The following is a 27,570-nucleotide window of genomic DNA, read 5'->3' as shown; positions in this document are numbered from 1 at the left end:
TGTCAGAGGGACGTCATGCTAACAAATTTGTTCAAATTTTTTGAAAGCGTGATAAAGTATGTGGATGAGTGAAGTTCAGTTGATACAGTTTATATGGATTTCAGCAAATCTTTTGATAGGGTCCCACAAGGCAGACCGATTGAGAATGTTAAAGCACGTGGAATTGAGGGAAAATTACCAAGATGGATTCAGAAACTGGCTTAGTAATAGGATACAAAGGGGAGTAGTAGAAGGTTATTTGAATGACTGGAGATCAGTGTCCAGCATTATACACAAGGATCATTACTGGGAGCTTTACTGTTTTTTATATGCAGATGACTCCAAAATTGGTAAAGTGGTTAATAGGAAAAAGATGGTTGCAGATTACAGGAAGATATTGATGGGTTGGTCAGATGGGCAGACCAGTGACAGATGGTGTTAAACCCCTTACACCTACCAGGCATCCCAATTTGACTTAGTCTCATTTGCCAGCATTTGGTCCATATCCCACTAAACCCTCCCTATTCATATACCCATCCAGATGCCTTTTAAATGTCGTAATTGTACCAGCCTCCACCACTTCCTCTGGCAGCTTATTCCAAAAGCATACCACTCTCTGTGTGAAAATGTTATCCCCGAGATCTTTTTTAGTATTTCCCTTCTCACCTTAAAGCTATGCCTGCAACCCAGAACAAAAACCTTGACTATACATTATATTAGTGCCCTCACAATTTTATAAAACTCTGTAAAGTCACCCTTCAGTCTCCAACGCTGCAGGAAAGAAGCCCCAGCCTTTTCAGCCTCTCGCTATAGCTCAAACCTCTCGACAACATCTTTGTAATCACCAATCCTTCACCAATGTCCTGTACACCTGAGTCATAATTGTTCTGACCAATGAGAGCAAGTGTGCTAAATGCCTTCTTCACCACCCTGTCTACCTGCAACTCAACGTTCAAGGAACTACGCACCTGTACGCCTAGGTCTCTTTACTTGGCAACACTCCCCAGGGCCCTACCATTAACTGTATGTCTTGCCTTGGTTTGCAACATGCAACCCCTCACATTTATCAAAATTAAACTGCATCTGCCACTCCTTGGCACATCTCATCAAGGTCCCATCGTACTCTGAGATAATCTTCTTCAGTGTTCACTACACAACCTATTTTGGTGTCACCTGCAAACTTGCCAACCATACCTCCTATATTCACAAGCAAATCATTTATATAAATAGTGAAAAGCAGTGGACCCAGCACTGACCCTTGTGGCACACTATAGATCACTATCATTAATCAAATGACACCAGGAACACAATCCTTTTATTCTGATCGTTTCAGCTGGAATTACCAAGCTAAATGCAGCACATTTCATTACTATTATGTGCGGTGAAGCAAAGACTTGAGTTTCGACAGCTGTAATAAATTTTCATATTGTGTGGGAGGGTATTGCTCAAGTGTGCTGAGATCAAGGAGCTACCACAGATATGAAAAGGTGGGCCTTTTGTTGGTTGCAGGGTGAGGAAATTTAGATCTTATCATCTGAACTATAAACATTAAAAGGAAGCATCATACGGGTGAATACAGCCTCACTTTCCAACCAATTATATTTCACAAAGGATCCTCTACAATCTCCAACAGGATGCCACTACTGAATATGTTTTGTCAGCAATTCACTGGGACTGTTCCTGTGTGACACCTTGGCCCACTCCATCACTCTAATGCATACATGGCACCTTTCCAGGTAATCACAAGCATAACAGCACCTCACTGCCCAAGAGCCCAAACCTTCCAGGTAAAGCATCTCTTGCTGTTCTTTTAATCTATGAGACTGGCTGTGCGCAATTTGATCTTGGTTACATTGGTGAGATTAAAACAAATAAATTGCAAGTCACCTGTCCACTCTATTCAGTGCAATGACCCTGATCTTCCAGGTACTTGCCATATCATAAAACATCTTGCTGTTGTTAACATTGCTTCCCTGGATCTGCTGTAATGTTCCAACAAGGATCAAACATCTAATTTCCTGTATGGTCACCTGAAAGCCTCAAAGCAAATATTAAATAGCACTTCAGTGCCTGATCACATTTGTTCTCTTTATTCTTATATTCTCTCCCACAGGTATGCCTCATTTACAATTTTCTCCCTTCACACATTTATCTAAACTTTCACAATTAACCCATTGAGTGCACATGTACGTGAGGTCTCCCTTGCCCCACCTTGTTAAAAAAGGTTAAGTTTCCAAACTTGGCTCTTACAGTAGCATAATGGGATTCACCTATGAAATGAACCAACAATCCAAAATGGAAATGATGGGCAGAATGCGAACATAATTTCAATTGTAAGTAGCATCTAACCACCCTGCATGTTTGCCCCTCCTTTGGTTTATCTTCTGATAGCTTGCACACGTGTGCTGTAAGGGATAATGTTTCCCAACAAAAAGTATTTTATATAGAAACTGTAAAACAATTAGGACCTAAATTTATAACACAACATTTTGCTGTATAAATTAACACATTTCCTGTAGGTCCAAGCAGCAAGTCAATGTGCTTAATCATCCTTTTGCGGTTACACCCACACTCAAACCCACCAATACAGCACTTTTGATTAGTCATCCATCACCCTAATCAGTGGCAATTTCTTAAATTTCCAGTGTTTGTCAGAGTGCCCCATAAGGTATGTTCCAACCAATTATTTAAATATCTAATTCAGTCTTTACCAGGTCTAGCATTTGTTTTACATGGTACATTTTAAAATTGGGCAATGAGCATATGTGCAGATCAAATTAAAAGGAATCCCGAAAATTTTAGATCACTTTCTCCAACGAGAAGCTAATTTCCCCACTGTGCAGTTTCCACAAAAAATGCAGCTATGTGCAGTGTCTGGGAAGACAAGACAAGTACAAAGACAACTTATTTAATTGTTTTATTAAAAATCACAACATATGTACAAAAACTACAATAGCTAATGCTATATTACAAGCCTTTTGCACTTCGTCTACTTTTAGCCTTCCTAACTTCTTCTATCAAGTCTTTTAAATATTGAATTTCTTTCACTAAGGAGTCAGCTTTCTCTTGCAAGTTTTTATTTTTCTCTTCCAGTAAGGTGCACTCTGCAAGTATAGCACCATGCTCTGCTCTCTTCTTTTGTCTATACCGTGTCGCTGCACTTTTATTCTGCTCCATCTTCTTCAACTTTTTCTCCAGACCTCTTGACTCCACACTGCTGACTTTTACTTTTGATGAACTGCCTGTATTTTCTACACTAGGACGATCATATGGTTTTGGCCTTCTAGGGCTCAAGTCATCTGATGACAAGCCACTACTTTGTGGTGACCCTTCTGATATACTCCTGTCAGAAGATTCAGCAGGAGAGTGTGGAGGACTAGCCCCAACTCCACTGTCTGAATCCAGTAATGGACCTTCATCCTCCTCTTTACAGGAATCCTGCAGAGGCCAGGACCGAGTAAATTCCTCACCACCTAAAACTCTAGTTTCCTTCTCCAGCAAGTGTAAGAAATGATCAGGGGACAAGATTAAAGATTCTGGGGTAATGGTTGGGGTATCAGGAGCCAGCTGATCGGACCCTGGGGGTGAATTTGGAAGTGACCCAAGGTCAGAACTCAAACCAAGGTCAGCTACTTGTAGTTTAGCTGGCAAAGGATCAAAAGGCAATTCTTCCAGGTCACAGGAACTGTCCAATACAGCCAACAGCTCCTCTGAGGAGGGAGAGCCATTTTCACCCATAATCAAGTTGTCAAAGAGATCAGTCTTCTCCATCCAGTCGAAGCCGGTGAATGCATCCTCTGTAAAACCAGGGAGAAGAGATTAAGTCAAGATCATTCACTTACTTAGAAATCCATTAGAGAACAGAATGGCAAACACCACAGGGCCCAGTCTCAACAAACTGAACACAACAGGAAATTACTTAAGCAGTACTCCACATCAAATCATAACCTGTAAGTTTGTCTTGCTCATTAGGCACCGAAACAGCAGATCGTGGATGGGAGGTTAAATATGGACATTTTAGCCATAGCCTTACAGATGCTCACAATAAGATTATTTCCAACTTTCAATAGTTGCTACAAAACATTAGTTTGTAACTAAAGTGCATTACCTACACTGGTTTGGGAACAAATTCATAAGTGAGTCAACCACCCACTACAATCAGCTATTCAAACATCACAAGATATTTCTGAACTTACCCACAGGATCGTCCGTGTCCAGTAACGTGTCAACACATGGGATCAGGGAGGACACATCGCTTTCCTCACTGCCACCAAACAGGAGTGGTTTGAGGTACGATTTCACCGGCCCGGCCTCCTCCAGGTCTGTGTGCAGGAGACACGGGTCCCCTTCAGCCGTCAGAAACGGCGAACTGGGGGACAACATGAAGTCCTCCATCAGGGAAGAGAAAGAATCCGGCCAATCTGAAATCATCTGACTGTATTTTTAAACTGAGATACTCTTCAAGGAAAAACAAAGTCTTCAAGTCGAGTGTTTCTATGCTGTCGACTACAGCAAAGCTGAGAAGCCCATTGTGGAGCCTGGGAATAAAACACAGCACCATTTCAGTATGGCATAGCAGCATTCAAGAAAACTGAGCAGTGAAATCAAGCGATGTATAAACTCCACATTTACACAGCAAGACTAGATGACATTTGATGAAACTCTTAATAGGTTTGTGACTTCCCAGAAGGATTACACAGCATGGGGGAAAATCACATCAGTCAGATCAGCTATGGTGATACTGATGTTCCTTCAGATTCAGGAAAGGCTTGGCAGCTTTGTACTTGCTATATATTAGATTTCAGACCACCCAAATAATCTCACAGAATATATTGTGGGGGCAGGAAAGAGCAGGATGGTCAACTCTCAATGGAGGAATAACCAGAAGGTAGAGCTGTGAAATCAGAAATACTAATTACTACTGTATCGTAAACAGACCAAGCTCAGGAAAAGGGGCAGATGCATCATTTGAAAACCTGGTGAGGGGAATTGTCAAAGGAGCACAATGTTCCATTAAAGAGTTAACCAGGATCCTGTAACCACACCCAGCAGGAATGCATGGCGGAAGGACAACTGCCACTGGGTGTCTCCTTCACAGCTCTGCCACGTTTTAAATGAGAAGGTGAGCCGCCATCTTCACCCAGTAACAAACAACCCACAGGCTCCAGACCTTGGGGGGGAAATGTGCAAACATTTAAACTTACCCCCAGCCCCATAGGGCATAACATTTATCAAAGGAAGTGCAGTATAGTGCAGGGGGGGGGGGGGGGGGGAAGAACTATTACATAGATTAAAAGGACCTCATCTGTTGATCACACAACCCCCCACCAGACCCAGCCACCATCACAAATTACAAAAATAAAAGGAAGTATTTCAAAATTGGGGACAAACAATCGAGGAATAGTTTCCCAGGCACGAACCCGTTGACCTCTAAAAAGGGATAATGGATCCTTTCCATTAATGTATGTAAAGGTACAAGGTCAGAGTAGATTGCGATCACATTTTAAGGGGACTGTAGCGCGTTTGATCACCAACAGATGAGGCGAAATCCATTTAACTGAACCCGGCAAGAGGCCTCTTCGGGCCACGAGGAAGCGGGGGAAAAAGGCGGGTACCCCGGGAATTTAAGAGGCGGGATTTTTTTTGGGGGTGGGGGAGAAAGAAGGCAAACTTACGCCATTTTTGAAGCTGGTGCGTGTCCTTGTTGCCCAGTGCTCTGCACTGATGCGTCGCTGCCGCTGCTGCCTGTCTATTGAGCCGCCATGTCGAGACCCGGGCGGATCGGACTCCGATACATCAACAACTCGAACATCTGCAGGCGGTGGAATGAATCAGATCGCCCGGAGCCGCCCTTTAAATAGCCTCGGCCTCACCGCGCCCTCCTGACGTCTGCGCTCCTTCCGCTCACTCGATGTCATCACAAAATAAGACCACACCTTCCACTGACAGACGCGCGCGACGACAAACGGAAACGCGCTTTAAATCGCCGCCTTTGGGTGTGATTTTTGTTTCTGGCGTCGAGCGGTTGGCACTCGGTGTGGTTTTTATTTATTTATTTGGGTCCTTTTTTTTTGAAAAGCCTAAACCGTTTGTGAGAGGCGTGGTGGGCTCTACTTTCGATCACGCGCTCGGCTGTTCCTGGGACGCTTTCTGATTGGTCCACCCGCCACGTTCACGTGATGGAAAGACGCTGATTGGCAGAGGGATGAACCGCGCCCGCCAATGGCACGCCCGGAACTATACCACGTGGGTTGATTAGCCGGCGAGGGTGGGGAAGCTGGGTTTGTGGTGAGTGTTATTGCTTATAAAGGTATGGTGTACCATAAGCTATAACTGAGTCATAAACTATAGATGAGATCTTTCTGAAGGAAAAACAATTAAGATTTTAAAAGGGCAAATATTTAGAATTAAAGAGGAGCTAATTGGTTAATTCTAAGGGCTAGTACAGGTATGATGGGCTGATTGGCTTCAATTCTGTACCATTTGTAATTATATCTGGGGAAAACTAGATTCTGACCCACTTGGCTCTGTCAGTCTGATGTACAAGGGCTCTTAGAGTTATACTGTTGTACAGCATAGAATCAGACCCTTTGGTCCAGCTATTTCACACTGACCAGATTTCTTAAATTCATCTAGTCCCATTTGGCCCATATCCCTTTTAAACCCTTCCTGTTCACGTACCCATCCCGGTGCCTTCTACAACTGTTCTAAGGAAAGGTAACCTGACCCAAAAAGTTACCTCTAGTTTCTCGTCACAGATGCTTGCCAGATCTACTAAATGTTTCCAGCGATTTCTGTTTTGTTTCTGATTTATTGCATCTGCAGTTCTTTCAGCTTTCTACTATAAGATGTCAGAACAAAGTAGGCCATTCTGCCTGCCCCTGTCCTCTTTACTATCACATTAGTTGAGCTGGATATATAGAATCCCTACGGTATGGAAACAGGTCTTTTTAGCATAATAGGTTCAAACCAGCCCTCTAAAGAGTATCCCACCTGCATCCATTCCCCTTGCTCTATATTTCTCTTGACTTGTGCCCCAACCGACACATCTCTAAATGCCATGTGGAGTTTAGCATAGCCATTCACCTAATTGTGGCAGGAAACCCACTGGGAAAATGGGCACACTCCATGCAGACAGTGGCCTGAGGCTGGAATTGAACCCAGGTCCCTGGTGCTGTGAGGCAGCAGTGTTAACCACTGAGCCACCATGCCATCCAAATAGTGTACTTTACTTTATAAGGAAGCTAAGTAAATACAAAATGTGGAAAAGAACCCAAGAATATGTTGTAAGGGCATGGTATGTGGTGGGAAGAGGCTCGCATTGTGCTTAAACCCTACATGCTTAAAAGCCTCAGGACCTATTTGAGTGCTGTAGTTTCAAAACAACAATCACATTGTTTTATGTGGGATCTTGCTGGGTGCAAACTGGCTGCTGTGTTTTTCAAACCGGTGTCTTACCACCTTCTATAAAATGCAACTCTTCCAAAGCTAGGCATCCTGCACTGTAACTTGCACTGAGTTCCACTCACTTGTACTTTCATTGCCAAACTTTAAATCCCTGTCTATTGACATTTCAAATTTAAAATTCTCATCCATGTGTTCAAATCCTTCTGCTGCTTTCCTATTTTTTGCTAAGAAGTGAGGGGTATCCTGATACAGTCATTTAAAGTAATGTGAGAGGAGGTTTGTTGAACCTTGACCAGATAGCAGCAGACCATTCCATCTATTGATGTACTGTCCCTGATGTGATTTTGAGAGAATTAGAACCCATGATGAAAACATGGATTCATTGCTGCAAGGAAAGAATTACAACATTGTTAACTAATTGATGGAAATCAGGTCAGGCACATTAGCTGTAAGCATAATTAAAATGGTGGACAATCTTCATCAAGCTTGTTGAGATTAAAGCTTTAATTCTGTACCTATAGTTGCACTTCCAGGGAAAAAAAATTCACGTAATGTCATGCTGATTTGACTCTCAATCTGGAATTGCAGTGAAAACTGTCATTTAGACGTAAGAAGATCCTGTGTGCCCTTCTGTACTTTTTAATAATGCCACGTAAACCTGCCTAGCTTTCGCCTGACAAACCAGAATAGGTGAACGGGAGCCTGAATTTAATACTTCAACCAAAACATCGACAGCAGACCTCACAGTTGTTAAATCTGCCTTTTGACATTGAATTTGATGCTGCAAGAGTAAATATGATTCCTCACATGCTCGCACTGGTGCATTTCTGTACATGTGGCATTTGCGAGTGTGTGCTGACAACTTGCTGGATCGATAGCCAAACCTCTCATCTTTCTCCGTGACTTGGCAAACAGCATGTTTTCAGTGAAGCAGTCCACATTTCGTTTCCATGGAAGCCCTTCTATTGATAATTAAACCCCATTTAAAGTGCAGTTAAGTATTCCCATTAACAGCATCGGGGCTTCTGCACTGTGTTATTTACTTAGTATGTGGCAGGCAAAATTATTAGTGTGACTTAAAATGACGACAATAGTGCATCAAGAGGATTAGAAAGAAATCTAGGTTTAATCACCTAGTGCTTTAAGCCCAAATCCAAAACATGAGTCACAATGGTAATATGTACAATATAAAATTTCCCTTTCATTTAAATTCTAACTTTAAATAGCCATATAAATATTCAGAACATGTATATGATGTAGGTTAAAATAAAACAAAGAACTGTGGATGCCAGAGATCTGAAACAAAAACAGAAATTGCTGGCGAAACTCAGCAGGTCTGGCAACATCTGTGGGAAGAAAGCAGAGTTACTGTTTCAAGCTAGGTAATTCATCAACTTGTGGCTGGCACACCCACTGAGAGAGTGTTGCTGTGTTGGAAAAGTTGTCTTTCAGATGAACTATTAATCTGAGGCCCCTGCCTGCCCTCTCAGGTATGCATACATTATCCCACCTTTCCCCAGAGGCCTGGCCATTATTTATCTTCCAGCTAACATCAGTAAAATAGCTATCACGTCACTATTTCATTTATAACCAACTTGTGATGACACATCTCTGGGAAAGGTGAGACTTGAACCCACATCTTCCAAGTAGGGGCACCATCACTGCAATACAAAACTCCATCTTACTACAATTGCCATTTCCATGCATTCTGCCATTCAAAAACTAACTAGGCCGGATTACCTTCCAAGATCAGGGTGGTCTGGCTAATGGGAGGTCTGTCTTAATCAACCTATTTGGACCTGTTATAACACACCTGCAGGGTAGGTGGGACTTGAACGCAGACCTTCTGGCTCAGAGGAAGGGACAGTACCACTGTGAAATAAGATCATAAAGATGTAGGAGAAAATTAGCTGTAAGGATAATTAAAATGGTGGACAATCTTCATCAAGCTTGTTGAGATTAAAGCTTTAATTCTGTCTCTATAGTTGCTCCGATATTCACTCAGATCATGGCAAATCTGATAATCCTCAATACCACTTGCCCTGCCTTTACCCTCAAACATTTGATTCCCTTATTGATTAAAAACTTATCTCAGCTTTGAATATACTTCACAACCCAACCTCAACAGTCATGTGTGGCACAGAATTTCATAAATTCACTATCCTCTGAAAGAGGAAATTCCTCCTCATGTCTGCCTTAAAAAGGTGACCCCTCATTCTGAGATTATGCCCTCTGGTGTTAAGCCTGCCCCACAAGGGAAACAACATCTCCGCATGTATTCTGCAAAGCCCACTTAGGGGTAGACATTTTTCGTTCAGAAACCTATTGGACATGTTATGAAACATCTCAGAGAAATCTGGGACTTAAACATCATGTACCTGACCCAGTGATAGGGATATTACCGCTGTGGTCTTTTATACATCACAATATTGGCTACATTTCAAAATACTTAATTAGTTACTGAGTAGCACAGTTATATCCTGGAAGGCAGGATGTAAATGACACTTTTTCTTTCTAATTCTGTGCCACAATGAAAAAAAATAGCAGGGTAGATAGCTGGCAGATTTAATGGGCCATACTGTCATCTGCAACACTGGCAGACTATCCTAGAGGATTGACAGAGCAATTTCTTTGTTGCTGTGGATCATGTAGATGTGTATCTGGCCACAGATAAAGTTAAATTAATGCAGCCATAAATTAGAATTGACTGATTTGTAGAAAGTTTGATTTTATCACAGGCATTTATCCTTCAGTCAAGAAACAATGCTAAGAAAAATTACTTGCAAATCTTCTGATTCACACATTTCATATTGAGCAACATATCACGCCTTAGACTTAATGACCACTGATCACTGAAGGTGGTGAAAACGACATAGAGTCATTGAAATGTACAGCATGGAAACAGAGCCTTCAGTCCAATGTGTCCATGCCGTCTGGATATCCTAAATTAACCTAGTCCCATTTGCCAGCATTTGGCCCATATCCCTCTCTACCCTTGCTATTCATATACCCATCCAGATTCCTTTTAAATACTGCAATTGCACCATTTCTTCTGGCAGCTCAATCCATACACACACCACCTCTGCATGAAAAAGTTGCCCCTTAGATCTGTTTTATATCTTTCTCTTCTCACCATAAACCTATGGCCTCTAATTGTGGACTCCCCTACCCCAGAGAAAAGACTTTGTCTATTTATCCTATCCATGCCCTTGTGAATTTATACACCTCAATAAGGTCACCCCTCAGCCTCCGAGACTTTAGGGAAAACAGCCCCAGCCTATTCAGCCTCTCCCTATAGCTCAAAGCCTCCAACGCTGGCAATATTCTGGTAAATCTTTTCTGAACCCTTTCAAGTTTTACAGCGTAAGGTTATCCGTTGGCCTCTAATGCTTACAGAAAATAGCCCCAGCCTATTCAGTGCCTCCTTATGGGGAGGCACAGTGGTTAGCACCGATGCCTCACAGCCCCAGGGACCCAGGTTCAATCCTAGCCTCTGGCGACTGTCTGTCTGGAGTTTGCACATTCTCCCTCTGTCTGTGTGGGTTTCCTCCCACAATCCAAAGATGTGCAGGTTAGGTGAATTGTCCATACTAAATTGCCCATAGTGTTCAGGGATGTGTAGGTTAGGTGCATTAGTCACTGGTAAATATAGCTTAATAGGGTAGGGGAATGGGTCTGGCTGGGTTACTCTTTGGAGGGCCAGTGTCGACTTGTTGAGCCAAAGGGCTTGTTTCCACATTGTAGGGATTCTATGATACCTCCAACCCTCGTAAATCTTTTCTGAATCCTTTCAAGTTTCACAACAACCTTCATTTATCAGGGAGACCAGAATTGAAATCAGTTTTCCAAAAGTATCCTAACTAATATCCTGTATAACTGCAACATGAACCCCCAACCCCTGCACCCAATGTACTGACTAATAAAGGAAAGTATGCCAAATGCCTTCTTCACTAGCATGAACCTGCACTCCAAGGTCTCTTTGTTCAGCAACATTCCCCAGGACCTTGCCATTAAGTATATAAGTCATACCCTGATTTGCCTTTCCAAAATGCAGCAGCTCATATTTATCTACATTAAACTTCATTTGCCACTCCTCGGCCATGTGGGGATGGTTCCTTTTATTCAACAAGGCACAGATTCTCAAAGCTGAGAGATAATGTAGGGACTGGATAAAACATTTGTTAGGCCACAGCTGGAATACCACACACATTTCTTGTCACTACATTGCAGGAAAGGTGTGATTACACTGGAGAGTTTTTAAAAATTACTTCAGTGGATATGGGCACCGCTGGCTTTGCCAGCATTTATTTCCCATCCCTAACTGCCCTCAAGAAGTAGTGGTGAGCTGACTTCTTGAACCACTATAGTCCATTGGTGTCAGGACCCACACAATACTCTTAGTAAGTTTCAGGACTTTGACCCAGTTACATTGAAGGAACGGCAATATATTTCCAAGTCAGGATGATTAGTAGCTTGAAGTGGAACCTGCAGAGGGTGGTGTTTCATGTATCTGCTGCCATTGTCCTTACAGATGTTGGCGGTAAAGAATTTGGAAGATGCTGTTTAAGGAGCTTTGGTAATTTTTCAGTGCAGCTTGTAGATGGTACACAGCGCTCACTGGGTGTTATTGGTGTTGGGAATGGGAAAATGTGCCCATCAAGTGGGCTGCTTAGTCTGAGATGTAGACAAGCATCATAAATGTTGTTGGACTGCATTCACACAGGCAAGTGGGGAGTAGTCCGTCACACTCCTGATTTGATCCTTGTAGATGGTAGCTAGGTTTTGAGGAGTCAGGAGGTGGGTTCCTCACTATCATATTCCTAGCTTCTGATCTGCTCTTGCAGCCATGATATTTATTTGGCTTGTCTAGTTCAGTTTCTGGTCATTAGTAGCCCCACGAAGTTGGGATTCAGCAAGGGTAATGCCATTGAAAGTCAAGGGGCAATGGTTGGATTCCCTCTTTTTGGAGATGATCACTGCCTGGCATTTGTCTGGTATGAATATTACTTGCTAATTGTCAGCCCAAGCCCAGAAATTGTCCAGCTCTTGCTATGGACTGCTGCAGTGTGAGGAGTTGTGATACTGCTGAACTTTATGCAGGCATTAGTGAACATCCCATGTCTGACCTTATGATGGAGAGAAGGCCATTGATGAAGCAGCTAAAGATGGTTTGATCTAAGACAGTATTGTAAGGAACTCCTGCAGAGATGTCCCAAGCTGAGATGACTGACTTTCAATAACTGCAAGCATCTTCCTTGGATGAATCTAACCAGTACAGAGTTGTCCCCATTCCAATTGACTCCAGTTTTGCTAGGGGTCCTTGATACCATGCTTGGTCAAATACTGTTAAGGGCTGTCACTCTCTTCTCAGCTCTGGAACTCAGCTTTTTTATCCATGTTTGAACCAAGGCTGTAATGAAGTTAGGAGGTGAGTGGATCTGTCAGAACCCACACTAAACATCAGCTAACAGGTTATTGCTGAGCAGTTTCTGTGTGATAGCACTGTTGCTGTCACCTTCCATCTCTTTACTGATAATTGAGAATAGTGTCATGGGATGATGATTGATCAAGTTGGATATATCCTGGTTTTCCACTTTGTTGGAGCCTGGCTTGGTGATGACGGGAGAGTATGGGATAATGGGCTGAGAAGTGGAAGATCGATTTTAATTCAGATAAATGCGAGGACTTATACACTTAATGGTAAGGTCCTAGGGAGTGTTGCTGAACAAAGAGACCTTGGAGTGCAGGTTCATAGCTCCTTGAAAGTGGAGTGGCAGGTAGATAGGATAGTGAAGAAGGCGTTTGGTATGCTTTCCTTTATTGCTCAGAGTATTGAGTACAGGAGTTGGGAGGTCATGTTGTGGCTGTACAGGACATTGGTTAGGCCACTGTTGGAATATTGCGTGCAATTGTGGTCTCCTTCCTATCGGAAAAATGTTGTGAAAACTGAAAGGGTTCAGAAAGGATTTACAAGGATGTTGCCAGGGTTGGAGGATTTGAACTATAGGGAGAGGCTGAACAGGCTGGGGCTGTTTTCCCTGGAGCGTCAGAGGCTGAGGGGTGACCTTCTAGAGGTTTACAAAATTATGAGGGGCATGGATAGGGTAAATAGGCAAAGTCTTTTCCCTGGGGTCGGGGAGTCCAGAACTAGAGGGCACAGGTTTAGGATGAGAGGGGAAAGCTATAAAAGGGCAACTTTTTCACACAGAGAGTGGTACGTGTATGGAATGAGCTGTCAGAGGAACTGGTGGAGGCTGGTACAATTGCATCATTTAAGAAGCATTTGGATGGGTATATGAATAGGAAGGGTTTGGAGGGATATGGGCCGGGTGCTGGCAGGTGAGACTAGATCAGGTTGGGATATCTGGTCGGCATGGACGGGTTGGACCGAAGGGTCAGTTTCCATGCTGTACATCTCTATGACTCTAAGTTTGTAAAGACCTGATGCCAGTGGAATAGAATCCCTGCCTAATGATCTTTGAGCTTTGATCAAGTTACATCGAATTTACAGAGAATGGGGATTTACATTAGACCTTACAATATTAGAACATTAGACTAATTGAAGTTACAACTGGACATGACTGCCACAGATCATTGACTGTTTGACCAAATCATGTCACCCATGGAAGGTATATCAGTTTTAAAAATCACCATTTGTGTTCACCAAGGAGTGAGTATTATTGAATAATTTGGGGTATTATTCAATCCTGTCGAGGCTAGAAATCTGAAACAAGCACAAAGAATGCTGGAGAAACTCAGCAAGCAGGTCTGGCAGCACCTGTAGAGAGAGAGCAGAGTTAATGTTTCAAGTGTGGTATGACTCTTCTTTGGAACTGTTTTGAGAGACAGTCATTCCAGACTTGGAATGTCAAACTTTGTTTTTCCCTCCACTGATACCGCCAGACCTGCTGAGTTTCTCCAGTGTGAATAATTTGAAGTGTTTGGTAATTCTCAAGATAGGTATACTGTTGTTAAATAGCAGAGTGAATCTAATGTAATTGCAAGGTTAATGGAATGCTTTCTAATGTACCAGAGTTAACTTTTGTGGTTTATACATTAACAAACATTGCTGCTTCTTTTTAACCACACCTTTTATGCTAAATTCAGATTGTTCAGATGTACAGCAAACTTTGTTTTAACCGGCACCCTCAATAAAACAGCAAACATTATATACCTCAAATACTGCAACATTTACTGTATCATTCTGTCCAATTATTATAGGTTTTAATTTTATTCATCTCAATGTAAATATATTGTTGTTCAATCAAATGGCCACACAAAATATCAACTGTTGATTCAATTTTGAGTCAATTTCTCCTCAAGTACTGCAAAGTCCAAGTCATTGGTTGAGGGTGTGAGGCTCTTTGCTGGTAAGTTTTATTTAAGGCAAACTTGCATAATTATTAAAGTGATTTATGCTGTAAATAAAGTATTACAATGATGTGTGTAGCCCCTGCATTGTGTTTATATTACTTAGTTTGTGATTTACATTGATTACGTGAATCCTTTGATTATTTGGAATATTTTATCAACCAGCCCTCTCTCGGTCGCATAGGTGCTGGATAATAAAGAGTTTGATGCATATTGTGTCTGTTCTGATCACAGAATTGTACAGGAGGCCCTTCAGCCCTTTCACTACCACCAAAGTTACTCTAAATCTAAATCATGTTTGAGAATGTTTAATTGATATCCATTTATCATAATAATTTATCATGTAAAGAATTTGGAATATGTTATGCTTCAGGGTTTTTGTTTTGAAAAGCATTATTGATTCCCACAGGTTTTTACAGGCTATTTTTGTGCTAATTGGATATGGGTTGCCAGAAAAACTCAGCAATTCATTATCTCTGCTCTAATGGATCTAACAAGGCATCAGATGAGTGAACCCTGCATTAGTTATACTCGTGGGAAGAGAGTGGTTGGTTTTGTTGACAAATTAACTGGCAATTCTCTGAATGAAATAGGAGTTTAAGGTGCAATTCTTCCACTTTCTGTGAGTGCAAGGGGACATAGATTCATAGTCTTGAGTACTGCTACCTCCTGTATCTGCCAACGCTGGATAGCCAGCCTCATCCCCGACATCTCCGGTGCCTAGAGGTCAACTGGAAAATTTCTGTCGGCTTCTGACAATAGGCTTCAAGTGGCCATAAATTGCCTGTCCTTATGGTTTATTGTCAAGCAGGAACAAAGTCATTGACTGCTCCTACCATCCTCCAAGACCTATTATGTTAACTGATTAAGAAAGCAGTGCTGGTTTTCTGAAAACAAAAGGTTTGAAAGGCTTATGTCATCTAGCACATTCTTGTGACTTTTATAAGATTCTGTCTGTATATTTTCACTGTCAAAACCATTGACTTCAATGTTGGCTTAGTGATTAGCACTGCTGCCTCCCAGCACCAGACACTTAGGTTCTGTTCCAGCCTCGGGCGACTGTCTGTGTGGACTGTCTATGTGGGCACATTCTCTGTGTCTGAGTGGGTGCCCTCCTCGTGCTCCAGCTTCCTCCCACTGTCAGAAAATGTACAGGTTAGGTGGATTGGGTATGGGAAATCACCCATGGTATCCAGGGGTGTGTAGGCTAGGTGGGTTAGCCATGGGAAATGCAGGGTTACAGGGATAGGGTTGGGAGATGCTTTTCAGAGGGCCCGTGTGGATTCACTGGGCCGAATGGCTTGCTTCCACACTCTAGGGATTCTATGATAATCCATTAATGTTGACCCTTCAAACATCCTAAACATATCAAACATTATTGGGGGTTGGATCATTTTAAACCCCTTGCTCACCATGTGGCCAAGTGGAGGAGGAGGTTCAACATCAAAACAGGAAAGCAGCCTCCAATTTGACCACAACTGATTCATAGTACAGAGTAAAACAGAACAGAACGGGCCAGAGTAAGTTATGAAAATCACATGGTAACAATCGCTAAGCTTTCTCAAATCTCTCTTCCTGTCTTAATGATGTGACTGACATGCCAGGAATTCCTTGGAAAGGTGTCTTCCATAGTTACCCTTGAATATTCTAGTAAGCAGCTGCAAGTTTTACGTGTAATGTACCTTCAACTCAGTTCCTTTAGTCTTGCATTGTTGCATAAACAGTTTTAAAGTTGTTCACCCAGTGGTTATTGGGGTTTCACCAAATCGAATTGTAATCTGATTTGTTCTAGAGTACAGAAAGAGGCCCTTTGGCTCACCATGTATGTGCCAGCCCCCTAACATTCGTCAATTCTAATCCCATTACCCAGCAGTTGGCCTGTAGTTTCATATGTTATTGCATTTCAAGTGCTCATCTAAATACTTCTTAAGTGTCTTGAGGGTTCCTGCCTCCACCACCCTTTTAGACAGTGAATTCCACATTCCCACAATGCCCTGGGTGAACATTTCTTTCCTCAAATCCACTCTAAATCTCCTCCTTCTTACCTTAAAATATGCCCCTGGTCATTGATCTCTCGACTAAGGGGAAACATTTCTCACCATTTACACTCAGAACTTCTATATATCTCGATAAAATTCCCCTTCAGCCTTCTCTGCTCTTAGAAAAATAAACCCAGCCTGTGTAATCTCTCTCTATCTGTGCTAATGTCTCCTTATGTTGCTTGGTGTCGAATTGGTTCTTTTAAATATTTTTAAAAGGTGTTTAATAATTCAAAATCACTGGGTCAAAATCTTGGAAGTTATCTTGTTCTACCTACAGCACATGGACTGCAGTGGTTTAAGAAGGCAGCTCTCACCACCACCTTCTCAAGAGCAACTAGGGACCGGCAGTATATGCTGGTTCCAGCCATTTATGGGAAACACTGGTAAAACTGAAATTGCTGGAAAAGCTCAGAAGGTCTGGCAGTACCTGTGAAGAGAAATCAGAGTTAACATTTCAGGTCTGGTGACCCTTCCTCCCTGGGCCTGAAATGTTAACTCTGATTTCTCTTTACAGATGCTGCCAGACCTACTGAGCTTTTCCAGCAACTTCTGTTTTTGTTTCTGATTGACAGCATCAGCTGTTTTTTAGATTTGTATTAAGCATCCGCCCCTAATTGCTTTGAGTGCTTTGCTTGGCCAGTTCAGAGGGAAATGAGAAGTCAACTATGTTGCTGTGGGCCTGGGCTTTAGCCAGATCACATTAGGATAAATATTAAGGAAAAGGTTTTTTTTTACAAAAATCAATGTGAGTTTCTGTTACTGGGAGTAGGTTTATATTCCCAGGTTGAAATATTTTCAACCACCCCGTTCTGAGGTGTTATAGAGTTGGATTTGAAGTCATGCTTCTACATCATTAGCCTGGGCCTCAAAATTATTGGCAATTCCCCATTATCACCATTTTCCCAGGGGTTGCTTCACAATTAACATGCTTTATCTGTCAATGATGTTCGTTGATGAGCAACTGGATACTGAGGAAGACATTAGCAATAGTCCACTATAGGCATAATACATGCTATAAATGCTATAGGCATTTCTCTCTATGAAGGACAGACAATGTCGTGGGGGATTACACTGTCTATGTGGACAAGGTGAGGAGACAGGAATGGGGGTGGTGGGGATTGACTTTATTGTCATTCTTCATTACACTCTAACCATCTGAGCTGGCTGGACCATTGCAGAAAGGAAGGTGAGGTATCCTGAATCCAACTTTAAAAAATGGTGTCTGTAGTGAGCTAACTCGTGTTGCAGTACATGGTTTGGCACTGAGCTGAGGTAAGCAGGAATGGCAGTTCTTTGATCCCGGATATCTGCTGTGTTAACTAGTCTAAAATTAGCCTCAACACTCACGCCCTCCCCTCACTGAACTGGAGAAAGGGAAAAACAACCAGACCAGACTCTCAGGTTCCAGTTTGGGGCCCAGAGGGTAAACACACTTTTCAACAAGTATTCTCAAAGGATTGCCTGACACCCTTTGATCGAAAGGAGTTTCAGAGGCTTGAATTCTTCCAAACTAATCACATATCATGTGTGACTGCAGACTGGACAGTATTAATGAATATTACATAGAATTTAAAACACCGAAACAGGCAAGTCAGCCCAAATTGTCCATGCTGGTGATTATGCTGATCTCATACTTTTCCAATCCATAATTTGTCTTACCCTATCAACATCACGTTTGATCTTATGTCATAGAGTCAAAGAGATGTACAGCATAGAAACAGACACTTCGCTCCAACTTGACCATGCTGACCAGATAGCCTTAATTAATCTAGTCTCATTTGCCAGCTTTTGGCCCAATCCCTCTAAACCTCTCTTTTCATATACCTATCCCAGTGTCTTTTAAATGTTGACATTGTACCAGACTCCATCACTCCCTCTGACAGTTCGTCTACATGAAAATGTTGCCCCTTAGGTCCCTTTTAAATCTTTCCCCTCTCACCTTAAACCTATGCCTCTAGTTTTGGACTCCCTCACCCCAGGGGAAAAAAAACTAGTCTATTTACCTTATCCATGGCATACATGCTTTTAAAAAGCTTCTATTAGGTCACCCCTCAGCATCTGATGCTCCACAGAAAATATCCCCAGCCTATTCAGCCTCTCCCTCTAGCTCAAGCCCTCCAACCCTGGCAACATCCTTGTAAATCTTTTCTGAACTCTTTCAAGTTTCACATCATCCTTCCTAAAGGATGGAGACAGAATTGAACACAATATTCCGAACATGGCCTAACCAATGTCCTGTATGGCTGCCACATGACCTCCCAACTCGTATGCTTGATGGACTGGCCAATGAAGTCTTCTTCACAATCGTATCTACCTGCAACTTCATTTTCAAGGAACTATGAACGTGCATTCCAAGGTCTCTTTGTTCAACAACACTACCCAGGATCTTGACCATCAAGTGTATAAATCCTGCCTTGATTTGCCTTTCCAGAAATGTATTTAGATAGCTTTCCCTATTGTTGGCAAGTTACTCAGATATGAAAAGATTTGTTCTAAATTCATTCACATGATCTTACCCAACACTTATCACTCAACCATAATTGTCTTGGCAAAATTGCTTATGAGGTGCCTTCTTGATCTTCTGCAGTCCTTGGGGGTGTAAGGACACACATGTTACTCGGGAGTTCCACAACTTTGACCTGGTGACAGTAAAGAAAAGCAAATGTCTTCATGGAGGAAGCAATGGCCTAGTGTTAGTATTGCTAGACTATTAATCCAGAAACTCAGCTACTGTTGTGGTGATCTGCTTTCAAATCCCACCACAGCAGATGGTCAAATTTGAATGGTCAATTATTGGATAAAAGCCCATCTGGTTCACTAATGTCCTTTAGGGAAGGAAACTGCCATCCTTACTGGTCTAGCCTATATATGACTCCAGACCCACAGCAATGTGGTTGAGATAGTAAGGACTGCAGATGCTGTAAGTCAGAGTCGATACAATGTGAAGCTGGAAAGCACAGCAGCCAGGCAGCATTGGAAGAGCAGCAAAGTCAGCGTTTTGGGTCGGGACCTGTCATCAAGACTGGGAGAGGGGAATGGGAGCTGAGAAATAAATAGAGGAAAGGGGATGGGGCTGGGGGAAAGGTAGGTGGGATGGTGATAGGTGGGATACAGGTTGAGGGTTATTGTGATTGGTCAATGGGAAGACTGAAATGGATAGGTAAGGAGGAAGATGGACAGGTTAGGTCAGGTCAAGGATGCAGGAGGAGAGGGTGACCATGGGGGATAAGCCAGCTGAGTAGGCAAGCAGTGAGGAAGGAGATGTGGCTGTAGTAGCAGGTTTGTTTCAGGATGCGGTGAAAGACCTTCAGAGCGGAGGAGATAACTTGGGAATGCAGTGGGAGAGAGACTCACTGAGATCTTTACGGAGGGAGGAGGAAGGCTTCTTTAAAGTGGGCATCCTTGGAAGAGGCTTTGCTGTATGGTTTTCAGCGACTTGGAGATAGTAAGGACTGCAGATGCTGGAAGTCCGAGTCAGTAAAATGTGGAACTGGAAGGGCACAGCATCAGAGAATCAGGAAAGTCGACGTTTCGGGTTGGGTCCCTTCAGGTCTGGAGAGGGGAGAGAAAGCTGAGAAATAAATTGAAGGTGGGGGATGGGGCTGGGGGAAGGTAAGTTGGAAGGTGATAGATGAATGCAGGTGGGGGTTATTGTGATTAGTCAGTGGGAAGGGTGGAGTGGATAGGTGAGGAGGAAGATGGCCTCTAGCATCAGGGATGGGCAATAAATGTTGGCCTAGCCAGAGATGCCCACATTTCGTGAGTGAATAAAAAAGTCAGGATGGTGAATAACTTAGAGGGGAGCCTATTGGTCATGGTGTTCCTATGTATCTGCAACTCCTTGGCCAGCTGGGTGGTAGAGGTCATGGGTTTGGATGGTGCTGTAGAAGGAAACTTGGGGACGTGCTGCAGTGCATCTTGTAAATGCTACACACTGCTGCTACTGTGCATCAGTGGTGGAGGACATGAATGTTTAAGGTGGGAGATGGAGTATCATTCAACTGGCTACATTGTCCTGGATGACAGCAAGCTTCTTGAGTGTTGCACCCATGCAACAAGTGGGGAGAATTCCATCAACTCCTGACTTTTGCCTTCTTGAGACCGTGGAAACACAATCTTGTTCTCAGCCCAGGTGTACACCTTCCAAGAGGCGACTAACTTGGAAACTGAGTCATATTGATGATTTAATTCTCTCCCACTTCTAGTTTAGGATACTGAGTCCAATTAGAGCATGATCACTATAGCCTCCCCCTTAGCGAGTCCACAATCCTTAATACTCCACCCTGACAAGTAAAAAAGAGTTTTTAATTTTGTGCTTTTTGCAGGGGAGTGTTCCAGATTTCTACAATATTTGCAAAAAAACACTTCCAGCCTTTACACCTGAGTGACCTGCTTTGAAGATTGGGCCCCATTGTTAAAGACATTTTGATCGACTTGTTCAGGCACACCTTTCGAACACACCTGGGTCTTGAACCCAGACCTCCTGGCTGAAAGGTAGGAGCACTATCGACTGCAAGACAAGAGGTCTTATTTCCCATATCCTGGGACTTCAAACCTTCGTCGTATAACCAGAGGGAATAGTTTCTCTCTATTTACCTCTTCATCTCGTTTAGTCTTCTTAAACATTTCAATTAGATGTCCCTTAATCTGCTTAAGGGAATGCAAGGCTTGTCTGCACACCCTATCCTCACAGGAGTATCCTGTCAGTACCAGACAGTTTTCATAGAATCCCAACAGTATGGAAACAGGCCATTTGGCCCAACAAGTCCACACCAACCTTCCAAAAAGTATCCGACCCAGACCCATTCCCCTACCTTGCTACTTTACATTTCCCCTGACTAATGCACCTAGCCTACACATCCCTGAACACTATAGGCAATTTAGCCTGGCCAATTCACCTAACCTGCACATCTTTTGGACTGTGGGAGGAAACCGGAGCACCCGGAGGAAACCCAAGCAGACAGTGAGAGAATGTGCAAACTCTATACAGACTGTTGCCTGAGGCTGGAATCAAACCTGGGCCTCTGGGGCTGTGAGGCAACAGTGCTAACCACTGGGCCAATGTGCTGCCCCATTTAGGAGGGCAGTTGGACAAGCTGGGCTTGTTTTCTTTGGAAACAGAGGAGACTGAGGGGAGACCTAATTGAAGTGTGTATAGTTTTGAGAGGTCAGCTAGAGTGGACACGAAGGTCCTATTCTTCTTGGCTGAGGGGGTCCAAAGCTAGGGGGAGGTCACAGATTCAAGAAAAGAGCTCAGGTGGAAGTTCAGAGGGAATAGTTTTTTGTCCGGAGGGTAGTGTGAATTTGGAACTCACTGCCTGAAGAGGGGAAATCTCTCAACTTTTAAAATGTAGTTGGATGTGCATTTGAAGTGCAGTAACCCACAAGGTTGTCCACCATACTGGAAAGCGCAATTAGGCTGAACGGGCCTCTCTTGAGGTAACTTGGCCCCCATGTTCCATGCAGTTGATTTGTATGATACAGTGAAAGTCACGTTGCTCTTGAGTTCGTTATCAAAACAAAATAGGTAAAAGTTGAGATAAAGAAAAAACAGGTTCAATCACATGGAATGCAGGGAGAACTATCCATTTGCATACATAACTGGCTCGAAGGTGGTGGAGGGTTGCTTTTCAGACTGGAGACCTGTGACCAGCTGTGTGCCACAAAGATCAGTATTGAGTCCACTGCTTTTTGTCATTTATATAAATGATTTGGATGTGAACATAGGAGGTATCGTTAGTAAGTTTGCACATGACACCAAAATTAGTGGTATAGTGGACAGCTAGGAAGGTTACCTCAGAGTACAACGGATCTTGATCAAATGGGCCGAGGAGTGCAGATGGAGTTTAATTTAGGTAAATGTGAGGTGTTGTGCTTTGGAAGGGTAAAACAGGACAGGACTTATACATTTAATGGTAAGGTCCTGGGGTGTGTTGCTGAACAAAGAGACCTTGGAGTGCAGGTTCATTATTTGTTGAAAGCAGAGTTGCAGGTAGATAGGATAGTGAAGAAGGTGTTTGGTCAGAGCATCGAGTATAGGAGTTGCAAGATCATGTGGCTGTACAAGACATTTGGTTAGGCCACTTTTGGAATATTGTGTGCAGTTCTGGGCTCACTTTTATCAGAATGTTGTTGTGAAACTTGAAAGGGTTCAGAAAAGATTTACAAGGATGTTGTCAGGGTTAAAGGGTTTGAGCTATAAGGAGAGGCTGAACAAGCTGGGGCTGTTTTCCCTGGAGTGTCGGAGGCTGAGGGTTGACCTTATAGAGGTTTAAAAAATCATGAGGGGCATGGATAGGGTAGATAGACAAGGTCTTTTCCCCTGGAGTGGGGGAATCCAAAGGGCCTGTTTCCACACTGTAGGGATTCTATATCTATATTCGATGAGGGACATGGATAGACTGAATAGCTAAGGTTTTCTTCCCAGGTTTAAGATGAGAGGGGAAAGATTTAAAAGGGACCTAAGGGGCAACTTTTTCATGCAGAGGGTGGTGCATATATGGAATGAGCTGCCCCCCGAGGAAGTAATGGAGGCTGGTACAATTACAACATTTAAAAGGCATCTGGCTGGATATATGAATGGGAAGGGTTTCTAAGGATATGGGCCAAATGCTAGCAAATGGGACTAGATTAATTTTGGATATCTGGTCGGCATGGACAATTGAACCAAAGTATCTGTTTCCATGCTATACATCTCTATGACTCTATATTTGTATGACCTGGAACAGCCGAGAATATAGAGTCAAAGGGCAAAAGTGTTCTGAGTTTATTTTTGAGGCTGTTGTAAGCTTTTGTGAAGACCACCAGTGAAAATACAACAAAATATTTTTGCAAGTTTTGTCCTATTTTCAGTCAGAAAGAAAGAAAACTTGCACTAAAGGGATCAAGGGAGAGTCAAATCCAATTTCTAGGCTTGGGTTGAAGGCTCTGATTGTTAATAAAATAGATCACAGATCTGTCATTTTCATTTTATCAACATGAGAGAAACATGGCTCTGGACAAAGGAACAAAAGCACACTCAAGATATTTGTTTTAAAAAAAATCCAGTCAGCAGAATCCTGCTCAGTTTTGTCACTGCCCTGTGCTCTCTCAGCACACACTAATATAGTGAGCAAGGGAGGGAGAAATCAGTTGGACTGTCAACACAGAGTTTTCCTTATGGTTAACTGTGTGATATTCTTAATTGTATGTTAATTGTGGTTCACTATGTGCAGGAGGGACCATGCCTCTGTTGTTACTTGAGTATAAATATATAGGGCTGAAAATGTGTTGCTGGAAAAGCGCAGCAGGTCAGGCAGCATCCAAGGAACAGGAGAATCGACGTTTCAGGCATAAGCCCTTCTTCAGGAATGAGGAAAGTGTGTCCAGCAGGCTAAGATAAAAGGTAGGGAGAAGGGACTTGGGGAAGGGGCGTTGGGAATGCGATAGGTGGAGGGAGGTCAAAGTGAGGGTGATAGGCCGGAGTGGGGTGGGGGCGGAGAGGTCAGGAAGAAGATTGCGGGTTAGGAAGGCGGTGCTGAGTTTGAGGGATTTGACTGAGACAAGGTGGGGGGAGGGGAAATGAGGAAACTGGAGATATCTGAGTTCATCCCTTGTGGTTGGAGGGTTCCCAGGCGGAAGATGAGGCGCTCTTCCTCCAGCCGTCGTGTTGCCATGGTCTAACGATGGAGGAGTCCAAGGACCTGCATGTCCTTGGTGGAGTGGGAGGGGAAGTTGAAGTGTTGGGCTACGGGGTGGTTGGGTTGGTTGGTCCGGGTGTCCCAGAGGTGTTCTCTGAAACGTTCCGCAAGTAGGCGGCCTGTCTCCCCAATATAGAGGAGGCCACATCGGGTGCAGCGGATGCAATAGATGATGTGTGTGGAGGTGCAGATGAATTTGTGGTAGATATGGAAGTGTCCCTTGGGGCCTTGGAGGGAAGTAAGGGGGGAGGTGTGGGCGCAAGTTTTGCATTTCTTGCGGTTGCAGGGGAAGGTGCCGGGAGTGGAGGTTGGGTTGGTGGGGGGTGTGGACCTGACGAGGGAGTCATGGAGTGAGTGGATTGCATCCGCTGCACCCGATGTGGCCTCCTCTATATTGGGGAGATAGGCCGCCTACTTGCGGAACGTTTCAGAGAACACATCTGGGACACCCGGACCAACCAACCCAACCACCCCGTAGCCCAACACTTCAACTCCCCCTCCCACTCCACCAAGGACATGCAGGTCCTTGGACTCCTCAATCGCCAGACCATGGCAACATGACGGTTGGAGGAAGAGTGCCTCATCTTCCGCCTGGGAACCCTCCAACCACAAGGGATGAACTCAGATATCTCCAGTTTCCTCATTTCCCCTCCCCCCACCTTGTCTCAGTCAAATCCCTCAAACTCAGCACCACCTTCCTAACCTGCAATCTTCTTCCTGACCTCTCCGCCCCCACCCCACTCCGGCCTATCACCCTCACCTTGACGTCACTCCACCTATCGCCTTCCCAACGCCCCTCCCCCAAGTCTCTCCTCCCTACCTTTTATCTTAGCCTGCTGGACACACTTTCCTTATTCCTGAAGAAGGGCTTCTGCCCGAAACGTCGATTCTCCTGTTCCTTGGATGCTGCCTGACCTACTGCGCTTTTCCAGCAACACATTTTCAGCTCTGATCTGCAGCATCTGCAGTCCTCACTTTCTCTTCTATAAATATATAGGATTCTTAAGGTGCAGTGGCAGTTTCCCTACCTCTGAACCAGAAGGGGTTCAAGCCCCACCTGTTCCAGAAGTACGCAATAACCCTCTCTCATTCACATATAAAGAGACAGCACAATGTCTCTGTAGTATTCTGGTTATCATATCCACCTTAACACCAAAACATTAAAGGGTCCTGGTGATGCAGTGTTAATATTTCTAATCTCCAAGTTCGAGTCTCACTTGTCCCCAGAGGTGTGTTGTAACATTCCTGAAACAGTTGATTAATTATAAACAGACAGTGTAATGTTTTGCTTATCATATTCATTTTATCCAAGAAAGACATCTTCAGTGCCTACCTCTGAGCTAGGGGTTTGGTTCACACACCCTCCTGCCTCAAAGGTGGGCCCTTGAAATAATTTTAAGAAGTATTTACAGTGGCTTCAGGGAGCCCGATTCAAGTATGCAATACCGATCACCCTAAGGCACTTCGGAAAGTAGAAGTAGGCCATTCTGCCCTTTCAAGCACATAAAGTACACATATGATGTGGTTGAGAAGGGAAATATATAATCTGGTTGAATTAGGAGATATATGCTTGTAATGTTTCACTCTGTGAGTAGAGTCATAGGGTTGTATAACACAGATATCCTAAATGACATTCTTCCATTTGCCAGCATTTGGGCTGTATCCCTCTAAACACTTCCTATTGTGCAAATCCAGATGCCTCTTCAATATTATAATTATCCCAGCCTCTCCACTTCCTCTGGCAGCTCATTCCATACACACACCATCCTCTGCATGAAAAAGTTGCCCCTTAGGTCCCTTTTAAATCTTTCTCCTCTCACCTTAAACCTATGCCATTTAGTTTTAGACTTCCCCACCCTGGGGAAATCGCCTTGGCTATTCACCCGATCTATGCCCCTCGTGATTTTATAAACTTCTCTTAGCCTCTGACGCTCCAGGGAAAACAGCCCCAGCCAATTCAACCTCTCCCTATAGCTCAAACCCTCTCACCCTGGCAACATCTTGTAAATCTTTACTGCAACCTTTCAAGTTTAACAACAACTTTCCTATAAATGTAAATTGAGTGAAGGCTGGCTCTGGTTTCATCTTTGAACAGGATTAGCTGCAACGGTCATCACCACACCCCTCCCCCCACCCCCTGCTAACCTTGTCAGACAGAAAATAAGTCAGAATGGGTTCAAACTGAGGGAAAATCAAAGGCAGGGAAAATGACGGGCAATAGACAGGAAATTGTGATTGGTGGGGAACAGAGGAAACTATAGGCAGTTGAAAGATCACACTATCACACGTTGAACCCTTCTCAAATATTTTATATAATCACTTTGATGTTAATGATTTACCAGCTGAATGCTTACAAATAGAGGTATTGTAACCTGGATTTGTTATAGCACGTAATGTAGTGGTAGTCACGAAAGCAGGAATCCTGAAGCCTGGGCTCATGCTTTGGAGAAATGGGTTCAAGCCCCACTGTAGCAGATGATAAAATTTGGAATTTTATTGGCAAGCATGTAACCACTGTCAATTGTGATAAAACCTTTCCTGGTTCACTAATGCCCTTCGAAGGAAGGAAATCTGCTGTCCTTACCTGGTCTGACCTATCTGACTCCAGACCCACAGCAATTTGGTTGACTTTTAACTGCCTCTGGGTATTTAGGGATGGACAATAAATGCTGGCCAAGCAAAGAATACCCATATCCCATAAAAGAAATGTAACATTTACATTTTCAGTGTCATGTTACTCAAAGTATATAGGAATTAACTAGATTCTTGTGGCACAGTGGTATTATGCCTACCCCTGAACCAGTTATAAGTCAACCAGGTTGAGGGAAGTGAAGTCAGAGGTTTACTCTGCAACAAGAAATGTAAGTAAGACTGGAATTGGAAAGTAGTCTCAGTAATGGTGACTATAAAGTTTTCTTTTGTTTTATAAAAGCCCACCTGGTTCAGTAATGCCCTTTGGAGAAGGAACTCTTCCATCCTTACCTGGTCTGGCAATATATGACCCCACATCCACAGCAATGTAACTTCCCTCTAAAATGGCCTGGCAAGCCACTCAGTTCAAGGACAATCTAGTAGGGGAACAAGTGCAAGCC

At 43.4% G+C, this 27,570-nt stretch overlaps 1 protein-coding gene and 1 long non-coding RNA gene across 2 annotated transcripts in view; one reads left to right on the top strand and one right to left on the bottom strand.

The window, feature by feature from the left end:
- Window positions 1-2,881: 2,881 nt before the first annotated feature.
- LOC140489259 (cyclic AMP-dependent transcription factor ATF-4-like) lies at window positions 2,882-5,820 on the bottom strand. Its single transcript, XM_072588624.1, has 3 exons — window positions 5,655-5,820; window positions 4,176-4,517; window positions 2,882-3,776 (listed from the first exon to the last, which is right to left on the bottom strand). The coding sequence occupies exons 2-3, from the start codon at window positions 4,408-4,410 to the stop codon at window positions 2,947-2,949; spliced, it is 1,065 nt and encodes a 354-aa protein (XP_072444725.1). The 5' UTR covers window positions 4,411-4,517; window positions 5,655-5,820; the 3' UTR covers window positions 2,882-2,946.
- A 74-nt stretch (window positions 5,821-5,894) lies between these two features.
- LOC140489261 (uncharacterized) overlaps window positions 5,895-27,570 on the top strand; it is a 34,406-nt gene continuing 12,730 nt past the window's right edge. Inside the window, exons 1-2 of the long non-coding RNA XR_011963114.1 lie at window positions 5,895-6,267; window positions 21,125-21,293. This is a non-coding gene — a long non-coding RNA (uncharacterized lncRNA). The remainder of the gene's footprint in view (window positions 6,268-21,124; window positions 21,294-27,570) is intronic.

This window comes from Chiloscyllium punctatum, chromosome 18 (genome assembly GCF_047496795.1).
Source record: "Chiloscyllium punctatum isolate Juve2018m chromosome 18, sChiPun1.3, whole genome shotgun sequence".
Taxonomy (NCBI): domain Eukaryota; kingdom Metazoa; phylum Chordata; class Chondrichthyes; order Orectolobiformes; family Hemiscylliidae; genus Chiloscyllium; species Chiloscyllium punctatum.
The sequence above is the reverse complement of the archived record's forward strand: the minus strand, read 5'-3'. Positions and strand labels throughout refer to the sequence as shown.